The following is a 13,028-nucleotide window of genomic DNA, read 5'->3' as shown; positions in this document are numbered from 1 at the left end:
CTGTCTAAATTGTTGATTAGATTGTCGTGAAGTTCGGTTCGGTCATTCGTGTTCCCCTTCAGGATGAATTTGTAATAACTTTGCTGACTTTTCTCCTCACGCCATCGGCACACATAAAAATTCCTCCCATATTTGTTGGTTTATGACCAAATAGCTGTAAAGCTCATGATATTCCCATCAGCCTCTGCTGTTCTTTGTGTTTAGTGCTAATTAGCAAATGTTAGCAAATGCAAACACACAAGATGGTGAACGTCAGAAACATTATGCCTGATAGAAACGGCTGCAGACTGTAGCTGTAAGGGTGGATTTTTCCTCCAGTGTCTATATAGACAATATAATGTGTTTGTAATGTTCCATATGTGAAACGCTGCACAGATCACAAGGAGCTGAAACCGAAGTTTCTCCCCTACAGAAAACAACTTTACACCTCATTACATGCCAGCATCAAAGCTTTGCTTTACACACCACCAGGTGAGGCAGATCAGTGAATATATGACAGCTGAGACTTGATGAAAACATGTTTTGATGCAGCTTTACAGAAAAAAACATCAAGGCCCAACAGAGACATGACCTCTGCGACCAAAGTTACAGCCCCACCCACAGAGTTGTCATAAAAAAGACCGACTGCATTTCTACAAGAGCTCTGAGATCACAGCGTCCCTGTGGCACCACCAGCGTCTCTGAGCCTTTTCTTTTTTTTTCAAACACAACAAGAAGGCGGCCGGCAGCTGGTGGACGACCTGCACACCAAACCTTTACCAATTAAACCCACAAATATCAAGAGATGCATATAATAATCAGTGTCAATTACGATCCACCCCAGGAGCCCTCGTCCTCGCTCAGATTACCATGTGAGCTGCGTTTCCAACACCATCACGTCTTTGTTGTTGCACTGAATCTTTTGACTTTGGGAAAACAGGACCCCAATTACGACATCAAGAGTCTGCAATCATCTTTATAAACGCCATCTCCTCTGGTTCATGAGGCTACGCCGCGCAACACAAAGAAACCTTGATGCTTAGGCTGAGCGCGTTTTGATTGGCTGGCTGTGACTTCACAGGGGAAGATTTATTGAAAACATCACGATATCATTTGGACATGTTGGAAATATGGACGGAAGAAATTATAGCAACTGCTCTTATGAAATGAATCTATTTCAGTGGTATTATTTCTGAGGTGACTGTTTATGTAAAACTAGTTTGAGGAGATTTGAATGTGTGAAGAAGGAACTACTGTTTTTTTTTGTTGCCATTTTTAACATGAAAACATTTATTTATTTCATTTTACACCCACAATTAACGCAAAAAATACACTAATCCAATTCACAACCTGAGCTGGTCATGGTTTAAAAATAAATTCTACCTGAAACTAATTAAATTCAACATGCTCTGGCTGTTTTTGTGCAGAAGGAGATGTAAAGATCCACCAATATCTTGGCGTTTTCTCGCTTCAACAGTCAGGCAATTAATTAATTAGTCAACTGACAGATAATTAATCATCAATCACCCATTATCTTTGGGTTTTGGAGAGTTGATTTGAATTGACTTTTTTGGGGGCATTTCTCATGGGTTTCTGATATTTTAGACTAAACAATTACTTGAGAAAGAGATCAGCAGATGAATCAATAATGAAAATGATCATCAGTTGTGAATACCTCTACGCTACCCTGAGACATTTTCACACAATCTCTTTGTGGTCCATCAGCTGAAATATTGACTGACGGATTCCGAGCGGCGCATTTTTCTCTGTCGATCTTCGGCAAACATTTTGTGATCAAAGCTTGGACTGTGCCAACAACAAAAAACAAAAAAAGTGCGTTTGCGTGTGCGGCCACATTAGCATGACATGTAACAACAATAGCACACGAGGGGGATTATGATTTCACAGGGAAAAAAAAAAACAACCAGGCTCAGTGAAAACATCTCATCCTTTGTACAGCAACCATGACATACCCCGGCTGTTAGCAGCCACGCTCAGCACAGCCACAGGCGCTTCCTTTGTCTGAATGAAAGTGTCACAAGCAACACAAACATCACTAAATACCAAGCCATCACGTCTCCCGGAGCCGAGAGCCCGCTGCGAGCTTTTCATTTCATAACACATGACCCAAATTTCTCAGGGAGGTATCATGCATATTCAGCAAAAACAATGCATTTATACATGTCTGCTTTGACTTCTACCTCCTGAAGCCAGAACAACAAGACTGTGAGCGGCATCTCATGCAGTTTCACAGACAAAGAACTTTCTCTCAACATCTGTGAAAAAGATTTTTCTTTTTCAGTTAAACTGAATTTATCTGTCTGCTCCTCTTCTTCTGCTTCTCTCCTCCAACTCCTGCCATTTCCATAAATTATGGAGAGAGGCTATATTTGGACTCAGTGATGGGAGAGAGGGGAGGGATGGAGGGATGGAGGGATGGAGGGATGGTGGTGGGGGGGGGGTCTGGAGATGCTTTGTTCAGCACACATGAAAGCAGCTCATTCAGGTTCACTGTAAAGCTCTCTGCACGCTGATGGGTATTTATGGACACGGCCTGACAGCTCATTACACCGAGTCTCTCCTCCAGCCAACAGAAGGTAGCAGCCTATAATACGCAATCATTTGCATGTGCACATTAACCCTCCGCGTCCGCTGTGTGTTTCCAAGTGCGCACAAGAGACGTGGCATCAATACCCCGGATCACCCATGAACGAGAATAATTAGCAGCCAGAGAATCAGCCATGCAACGTGTGTGCTGAGGCCGCTTCTAATGAGGGTGTTTGACACAGTCCCTGGCACCTCACCATCTTGGACTGAGTCCCCTCCTCCGCCGAAAGCCGAAACCAGCGGAGGAGCTAATTATTTGCGGCCGGAGGACAAAAAAAAAAGAAGAAGCATTAAAACTGAACTGAACCTAATGAGCAATTAAGCCACCTTTGTTTGTAATTACGAAAAAATTCACTGGGCTGCAGCTGGAGAGCTTCAGTGCGCGCGCCGTCCCAGCGTCTGAAAACAAAAGAGCACCGCGAGGATCGCTCCTCGGTCGGGCAGACACAGCGCTGCTCTCCCGCGCCTCTGCTCTCATTTATTCATCCCTCTGAATCTTTTATTTCCCTGTCTCTCCTCACGGGAGGGGTGGATAGTGGATATCACTTATATGGCTCGGGAAGGCAGGATCAGAGAGGGGATACAAAACAAAATAAGATTCAATTAAAAAAATAAAATAAAAACCAAGGTGGAAAAGCGCATGAAAACATCCCGAGGAGCGCACGAGTCCGCTCCAACCTGCGCGCGTTGAGGTTGAGGCGGATTGGAACTGAACTGATGGAGTAAAGGAGGGAGGGGATTGATTATCATGCCTGTGCATTCAGATATGGGGGGGGGGGGGGGGGGGGCAGAAAGGTAGAGATGAAAACACACACAAATAAACCCCACTTTCTGCTAGATACCCGTGCATGGATGTGTGTGTGTGTGTGTGTTTGTGTGTGTGTGTGTGTGTGTGTGTGGGGGGGGGGGGGGGTGCGCCTACGTGTTGTGCCCGCTCAGAGTGGGACTCCCGCCGGCTACCTACCTCCACAATGAACGTCTTCTCCTCTCCGCACACGGAAACGACCCAGAACAAAATGGGAAAGTAGCAGGTTTTCCAGCAGAATCCCGGGAGCCCCGTTTTCCTCCTCCGCCTCACTCCTCCTCCTCCCGTCGCCATGGCTGTGTCCCCGAAATCCCCCCCTGCTCGTGCTCCGCTTGTTTACCGGGGGAAACAGCCCGTGTGCTCCTGCTTCATCCCGTCTGCTCTGACCGTCTCTCTCCTCCTCTCGCCGTGTGTTGTCTCTCACTCTCTCCAGTGAAGACGCGCTATTGGTTTCCTACACTTGACGAGAGCCCATTGCGCAGGCGCACTGAGGTGCAGCGAAACAGCTGGGGAAGCATGGCCACAGTGAGGCGCGGATGCAGGTTGGTCCGCGCGGGTATAATTGAGGAGGAGACTTGGGGGGGGGGGGAGGGGGGTGGATGGAGGCAGAGAGAGAGAGAGATGTGATGGATGTTGTTGCAGTAGCGCTGTGCCAACACTGAGGGCGCTAGAGGCGCGACTCTAACTCTCAGCAACTGACAACTGGTAGGAAATAAAGAATGCCGCCCTCTGCGTTTTATTTCTTTCCCACTGTGATTCAAATTGTTTTGTATCTACTTTTAGTTTCCCAGTGAGGGGAAATCTTAAAGGAACAGTTCCACATTTTGGGAAATGCCTTGATTTCGCTTCCCTGCTGAGAGTTGGATGACTGACCCCCGCTCTCATGATCAGCCTGCAGATGGTTAGCTTAGCTTAGCTTAGCACAAACAGTGGAAACAGGCAGAAACAGCCAGGCTCTGTCCAAAACCCACTAATTCATATGTCACCTCGTTACAAGTTGCATGTGACATAAGTGGCAACCTCCGAGGCTGAAAAATGAAGCCAACATGAAAGAACCAAAAGCTGCAGTTCCTCTAACGACCACTAGAGTCTGGCTCCAACAGTGAGTCAGTCCCCATAGACTCCCATGTTAAAATGTCCAACTGTACAGCAGAAATAAACATGATTACAGCCTGGTACAAAAACAGTTTTGGTCTTCAATCTAATTTCCTCCTTCATGACACCTGTTTATATAACTCACCTGTTTACATTTTATTAAAGACTAAAGTTATGCAGAATTGAGGGCGTGGCCTCTTTAAGTGACAGGTGGGTGAGCGTATGTTTAACACAAACCAGCAGTTTCAGCTCCACATCCTCCTCTTTGCCCATGTTTGGATTAGCTGGGAGTCAGACACTGCCAAGATGGCGACAGCAGAGCAGCTCACTCTCAGCTTCGAAACCGCTTTTCAGAAACCTGTGGGTGACGTCACGGAGGCTTACATCCATCTTTATGAAAAGTAACTACAGTCTTTATGCTAGGCTAAGCTAAGCTAAGCAGCTGCACACACATCTAACTCTCCAACCAGAAAGCGCATTTCTCAAAAAGTAAAACAGTTTCTCAAACACTGCAACACACACTGTTATCTTACAGAGTTCTTACAACTTGGCGGCATCAGTTTGCGTTTCATCATGATCATGGTTTTCTCAGTTTGGTGTGGAAGAATTTCACTGGTCTGCACAGAGCCCTGACCTCAACCCCACCCAACACCTTTGGGTCAAATGACCCGGAAGTAATCCTTGTCTGTTTGTCTGAACCCCAAATCCATAAACATAGCCTGGATTTCATATTTTATATCATTCTCCTCTGACCTCTCTCATCACTGGATGTTTTTGTTTGTTTGTTTGTTTGTTTGTTTGTTTGTTTGTGGCTTCATTCTGAATAAAAACTGGAGACTGTTTTGTGGAGAAAATCCCAGCAAATCTTCATTTCAAAAACACTCACAGCAGCTCGTCTGACACCAGCAATCATGTCACGGTCAAAGTTTTATGCATTAAACTGCTGCTGACTGGCTGATTGCACGAATAGACAGGTGTACAGGTGTTCATAATAAAGTGTTTGTGAGTACATGTGAGCGTGGTGTGCAGGGGAAGAAAGGGGGAGAAAAGATTCATCATTCAGAAGAAAACTCCCAGTACACCACAGGCACTGTAATTGCTTTTCACTTAAAATGCCGTGTAGCTGCTGAAGCAGGAAATCTAGTGACAGTCCTGCAGACCAGCACTCTGTGAATGACATCGGTTCATTCATTCATGTTCTGTCACCATGCTGATCGGAGCCGTCGGCCCGGTAACCTTGTACGGCTAAATTACACATCTACACCATATAATCAAATGTGCAGAGTTTCAGAAATGTGGACTCAGAAATAGCTCAGAGGAGTTAGCAGTCACTGTTAACGTCATCCCATGGCAATTTTCTCCACAGGCTCTTAGATTATAAATGAGTGTTGATTCCTGATGCATGTGTCCTCAAGTGGACTCTTAGAAAAACATGTGTATGTTCTGTAGGGGAAGAGATGCCTCTTTGTTTTTGCCTTTAAAGTGATGTATTCGGTGTCTGTGCAATACAATGAAAAAGGAGGAAAAGCAAGCAAAAGGGTGAAAGGGAAATTAATGCAGCAGCAAGGTTGAGTATAAGAGGGGAGATGAAGAAGAGCAGGAGAGAAGTGAAGGTAAGGAAAGAATAAAAATGAAAAGATGTTTGGAGAAATCACGGCGATGTTAAAAACAATACCAAGGCTGCGTTCAGCCCTGCGTCAGAAAACACTCAGGCCTGAAACGAGTCCAGCAGAATCAGCGTAGAGGCCTCTGTCGAAAAAACAACACACAAGGTCGTCCGGCGAAAAAAGGTTGAACAATGAAGTGCAACGTCATACGGAGGTGGCCGATCAAATACATGTAAGCGCACACATTCGATACTGCTTTGTTTCTCCTGTATAGGTTATGAGGATCAGGAGCTGCAGCTGTTTTATGACCCGTCTCGACCCCTGAGATCTTACGGCACAAACCTGTTACTGTCACCAGAGACATCGACAAGCAACATTCGATTTTATGCTCCACATGTCTGGAACAAACTCCCACAAAATGCAAAGAGGCTGCGTTTTACACTGCTGTGTTTTATTAAAACTTATTAAACTATTTTGTCATATCTTGCACTGCACTGTCACCTCACTGTAAATTTGACTCTCCCGTGTCTTTATGTCTTTTCATTCATTCATTTGAATTGCTTTGTTGTCAAGAGTTGCTATACAAATAAACTTAATTGGCTAGAGATAAATGCTAACATTAGCATGCTAAGATGGGAACCATGACAATGCCAACATGCTGATGTTAAGCATGTTAGCTTTTATAATGTTTACCATATTCAGCATTCTAGCTTGCTAACATTTTATAATCAAAAATTAAATCAAAATAAATAAAACATCCAGCTGAGGCGGATGGGAATGTCATTGGTTTTGCAGACTTTGTCATAAATCAAAATACTAAACACATGAAACTGTTCATTAAAATGACCTGATGATGGCGCTAGATGAAAAAAAACGTTACTACAATTCATCCCAAGGGGAACGTGAATGTCTGAACTAAATTACATGAGAATCCAAACAGTCAGTCTGTACTAAAGCGGTCAACTGATCCACAGCAACGTATTCTCATGAAAACGTTCATATATCTTACAAAAAACGTAATCCTATGAATGTCCAGAAACACGAGCGATGCACTGCACGCCAACTCCCGCAGTGACAACCTCAAACAACGGCGTTACGGCGTCTTGAAAACATTTATAGGGAGAAATGTGCATTTTATTTTCACAATCTTCATTTGGTGAAAGTACACCATCTTTAGTTTCTTCCTTATTACGAGGATTTTCTTTGGGTTTGTTGCTATGGCGGTTGCTATGGAGGCTGCTATCGTTGCCGCAGTTTCTCACACAACAACAAAGCTGAAATGCTGATGCTAGCTGATAGCATATAGAAATATTTAAAGCAGAGGAGACAGGAGAGCTGTGGAAGTAGAGGTCAAAGTTTTGAAGGTTTTCCATGTGATCACCCTGAAGAAGAAACAAAGCCAGAGCAGAGGAGGTGCTGATGAGAGATGGTCAACACCTCCTCCTCCTCTCATCCTCTGAGTCTTCCCCCTGTACCTTCACACTCCATCTCGATCACTCAGCTCGCGAAGCGCCTGCCCCCACTTCACTGTTGATCAATTTTGACAAGTCACGTGACCCGGACTCAGCGTTACAAATTTGATGACTTCAGACTTGATTTGGCAGCATCAAAAAAAAGAAAAAGAAAAAGAATAGTCAGCCTTAAACTTCAGAGAGAGAAGACACTTTCCTTCTGAGGAAAAAAATGACAGAATCAGTCGTGACAAAGACTCTGGCAGCTGAAGGAATTATGACTCATGTCCATCAGGAGAGAAGGAGGAAGGCAGGAGACGCTGTTACAGAGCGACAGAGCGGAGGACGAGGTGGATGGATGGGTCAAAATAAAGTGGGACTTAAACACATAAAGTCACTGTTGGTTTCTTTTAAACCATGACCACTGCTCCTTGTAATAACAAGGTGTCAGGTTTATTTAGCCCCGCCCCCTCATGCCCTCAAGTTGACAGGATTGGTTCCTTCGGTTTGTGACGTATGAAACCCTGGCTGACTGAATCTGTCACTGGTTCACTGCAGCTCCAAGGTGGAAACACTCAGTCGTGGCGTTGATTTATTTCACTCGTGATACGTCTTGTTGCATAATCGTTACAATTTTGTGCAGCAGAAATAAAACTTTAATTAAGAAATGAAGATGAGTTGAAAAAGTACTTTTTCTAGCACATACATAAACACATACACTGGCTTCCCCTCAAACCACAAATCGAACTACGGTCCTTACCCACAATCCTCCCTGCTCACTGACAGACAGTGTGTGAACAAACACCATCTGAGACAAGCGATGAAGCCAGCAGCCCGACACATCCACATTATCATTATTATTATTATTATTAGTCATGAATCTCCTGCTCGGGCGATCCGTCGCTCAGCTCTCCCTCTCTGGCCCCTCCCTTCATCCTCACCTTGGCGAGTCAGCTGTCCACCTTCGCAACACTTCATTCCCACTCCGCATCCGTCATCGTGTGTCAGCTCAATAAAGCTGCCTGTCGACCAGCAGGCCACAAGGCCCCCCCACCCCCCCCCCACCCTCTGATTTTTCACTGTCTCTAAACCTCCATCCTCTCCTGTCCTTCAGTCGCCCCCCCTCACTCTTTTCCCTGATTTCTCTCCTCTCATCTCCTGTTTGTCTTCCAGTCAAGTCAGACAGCCAATTCACACCTCCCTCTCCCTCCTGTTCTGCTATAACAGCCTCTAATTTTCTGGGTTGTGACCCACTTCTTCCAGCAGATGACACGTTCTGTTCTGGTCCAGTACTGGGACTCCTTCTGTTCCGCAGCCTTCGGCGTCAACAGACATTCACCAGCACTTGGGATATGATGTAACTATGGAGGGAGCCTATCCAGTAAACATATACACCAACTGCACTGAGCAGCGCAGACGGTTAAAGGGATTAGACAGAATGAAAAAGCACTAATAATAATGATGATGATGATGACTGGCTGGAGGGACTGCAGCTGAACAGATCTGTCTCTACAGCAGATGTCCCTCAGCAGTGTGACACAAAATGTCTGTCACTACTTCACTTAAACACCTATTATATCATCACACACTCATCTCTGTTTTGATTTAATGATTTTAACTTGTGTTTACTGGCAGAGACACACTATTCCTTCATTAATTATTCAAACCGTCCATCAGGACACAGGGATTTAAACTGTTAACTGACCTTTTGTGCTTTTCTGACAGCGGCGAGCAGCGAAACCTCATGTTCAGTCCTTTTGTTTTGAGAGTTAAGATTTGTTTAAGCACTTCTCTGCTGGATAAATGAGGACACGCGACACAGACGAGGCTCTTAAAATATTAAGAGGAGCAGAACTGCACGGTCTTCAGACCCCTTCAGTTTTTTTCCACATTTTGTTAAGTTGCAGCTTCCTGCTAAAATCATTTCTGTTGCACTGAAGGTTCCCAAGAGCACACTGGCAACCAGGACTCAACCTCAAACTGGCCGCCCGGCCAAACTGAGCAATCAGAGGAGAGGGGCCTTGGTAAGAACCTGATGGTCTCTCTATCTGAGCTCCAGAGATCCTCTTGTGGAGATTTCCAGAGAGGCGTTGTCTGGCCGCTCTGCCATAAAGCCCAGATCGGTGGAGCGCTGCAGTGACGGTTGTTTACCATCTCCACACAAGGCCTCTCTCTCCCGAGGGCCCGTCTCCCCTGGTTGTTCAGTTTGTCTGGAGCAACCAGGACTGTACCCAGAGCCGGCCGCCAAAACGTCTTCCCTTAAAGAATTATGGAGGCCGCTGCGCTCTTGGGAACCTTCAGTGCAGCAGACATAATTTTTTGTGTGTAACCTTCCTGAGATCTGAGCCTCGACACAGTCCTGTCTCTGAGCTCTGCAGGCGGCTCCGTCCACCTTGTGGCTCGGTTTTCGCTCTGATATGCGTCGTCAGCTGTAAGACCTTGAGTAATTGTAACAATTACTCTCAGCCAATCAAATGATAGACTGATCCCCCCCCCCCGCGCTCACCCGTCTCATCCAATCAGGTGAGGATAGGCAGGTCATTAATGGACGAACAGCTGGGCTAATGAGAATAAAGGGCTGCTGTCGCCGGTCCTGCTTCCTCCTGACTAGTGGCTGAGAGAGGTCAGTGTGTGTGTGTTCGTGAGGTCTGAAAACTGGGAACCCACTATAGTTGTGGAGTCGCTGCATGAATTCACTACTATTTGGTTTGATGAATCCACCTTTATCAATCTTGTCTCGCCAGCGCAGATCCAAGAAGAAAACATGTGCAGTGTGGAAGTGTGTAGTAAACATACCTGGCAGCAAGATGGAAAATTCAGGTCTCTTGCCCTTTTGAAATGCACTGGAGTCTAAAGTTAGCACACATCAACAGAGAGACAGGCAGACTCCAGCTGTGAGTTGGCCCACTGAACTAAATCTCCTGTTTGACGGAAGTGGAGGAAAATAAAAAGGGATATCTTTGGCTCTCAGGAGGATGGTGGGGAGGCTTCCCTACATGTGAGTGTGTGTCATGCTGCGCTTCCCTCTTTTACAGGAGGTGGATCAAAAGACGAAAGACCTGTGTGTTGCACCCATGGCGTGTTTAACCCGACTTAACAGAGTTGACCCTTAATGTCTTTTTTATAAAAAGTAAATCAAGGACCACAAAGTTTTTTTCTAATTTTTTTTTATTCTAATGTGCAAAATAGAATTGAATGGTCACAAGCTGAACGACAAAACTTGACCCTCTGCTGTGTCACGCAGGGGAGTATTTAAACCACAAGATGGCAGCACTCTGATGTAGCTCACTGAAGGTTAACTCTCCAGCAAAAAGCCCAAAAATACCCATCTATCTTTATATATCTATAAATAAAACTTCAATGCTTTGTGCATATCATGTTTAATTTACTTCACTGTAACACAATATTCACTGAAATATAGTGACACTGTTTATATGTGAGAGCATAAGAAATGGATCAATCTGACTTCATGGAGAGAATTATGTGTCGCACGACACCGAGGGTGTGTGGTGATATTATTCCCACACACACACACACACACACACACACACACACACACACACACACACACACACACACACACACACACACACAAGATGTTGGTATTAGGCAAACAGAACTAACTTAAATTAAAATCACTGGGAGCTATCAAACTGAGTGGTGCTTCTGTAAGTAATTAAACAACAACTGTTTTCTCTTTTCATTGAATCTTTGTTTCTTTTACAATATATTTTTCTACATAATTTGCAAAATAGGACTAAAATGCTCAGAAACTGAACGAATTCTCTGGTGGGCCGGTCGCTGAGGCAGTTTACACAAAAACTTATAAAGCTGTTAATAAACTCTATAGAGAGCAGTGAGGTGCACTCTGTTTGTGTGTGTGTGTGTGTGTGTGTGTGTGTGTGTGTGTCACAGTTGAATATTTAAACCACAAGATGGCAGCACTCTGATGTAGTTCAATTAAGTCTTATTTACACACACACACACACACACACACACACACACACACACACACACACACACACACACACACACACACACACACACACACACACACACACACACACACATCATATTGTCTCCACTGACCTGCAAAATTATTGAATGAATTCAGTATCAGACAAACTGGACAATGTTTATGCACCAGTTTGGTTTATTTCGTTTACATGCACATGTTGTTTTCCAGGTTCTGGACTTAAAACTACAATAAATAAATAAAAAATCTCACTTTAATTCAAATTTACACATGAATGCAAAGAATTTCTGCTTTTAATTTTGAACACATTTACAATCAAAACAATTATTTTCATTATCGAGTCTTTAATAACGAGATTCATCACTGTGCAGCAAAACAAAGTCACATTTCTCACATTATCTTAGAAATTACGACACACACAGATTCACATCAGTGATTAACTTACAGAGTTTATTTCTTTTAAGATTCTCCTTCTTAAGAGTATTGTTTTCCAATTACTTTGTTATTTAGAGATCACTGTAAAACAAAGGTAAAGAGAGACTGAAGAAAACAGTCAGAGGGAGAAACAACGTAAAGAAACACAAGATAAACACAGACAGAAGAAGAAGAGAGACGAGCAGAGTAAAGAAAACAACAGACAGGTGTTGTTTTTCACAGCTGTGGAGAATTAAATGTTGTGGCATGTTGTGTTATGAGTCATGTGTCTCCTACGCATCACATCGACTGAAAGACACATAAACACACACAAATATGTACACAAACTGCATGTTTGTGTGCGTATCTTTGCTCAGACATGCAGGTGGTAAACACAGTCTCTTTGTGATGTGGAGGATTAAGACTCGACTCCAAAGTCACATTAAGGCTGAAGAGGTTGAACTCCAGCTCAAGTCTCTCCTCGTCTCTGAGTCATGTGGTTAAATCTTTCTCCATGTTTTCTACCAGTTTTCACATAATAGTTCCTGAGGTGTTAGTGAAACACTACTCACAGAAACTAATCCCAGTGCTGCAGGCAGTTAAAAACAAAGGTAGGATGAGACGTGCTCCAGCACCGTGTTTTGTTTTCATTCACAGTTATTTAATTGGATGTGGTATTTCTGTAAAAGGTGCGTTAACTGAGCTGTCTGGTGGTCGGGAATGTCATGTTGTTTTTCTACAGTATCACAGGTACCGTAGATGTCGTAGCTACTGAAGATGCCGACTGACGAGGGCAGTATAATAACCCTACAGGTGTTCTAGTCTGACGACACACTCAGAGAGAAGAAGGCAGGCAATGTAAACAACAACAACAACAACAGTGCTGCGGAAACAAACACGTCAAGACCTCCGGGGCTCAAAAATGACACCAACACTGAAGTACTGCAGTTCTTGAAATGGCCATTTGAGTCTGGCTCCAAAAGCGAATCAGTGCCCATAGACTCCCGTGTTAAAATGCCCAACTTTACAGCAGAAATAAACATGTTTACAGCCTGGTACAGAAGCTACGTCCAGTCAAGTTACAGACGACCAAG

At 44.2% G+C, this 13,028-nt stretch overlaps 1 protein-coding gene across 1 annotated transcript in view; it reads right to left on the bottom strand.

Moving 5' to 3' along the window:
- The window catches only part of mmp24 (matrix metallopeptidase 24), a 74,676-nt gene extending 70,826 nt beyond the window's left edge, over positions 1-3,850 (bottom strand). The window contains exon 1 of the mRNA XM_056400647.1: positions 3,551-3,850. Within this exon, the coding sequence (XP_056256622.1) occupies positions 3,551-3,685 (135 nt within the window). The 5' untranslated portion in view covers positions 3,686-3,850. The remainder of the gene's footprint in view (positions 1-3,550) is intronic.
- Positions 3,851-13,028: the final 9,178 nt, after the last annotated feature.

This window comes from Seriola aureovittata, chromosome 2, assembly GCF_021018895.1.
Source record: "Seriola aureovittata isolate HTS-2021-v1 ecotype China chromosome 2, ASM2101889v1, whole genome shotgun sequence".
Classification (NCBI taxonomy): Eukaryota; Metazoa; Chordata; class Actinopteri; order Carangiformes; family Carangidae; genus Seriola; species Seriola aureovittata.
The sequence above is the reverse complement of the archived record's forward strand: the minus strand, read 5'-3'. Positions and strand labels throughout refer to the sequence as shown.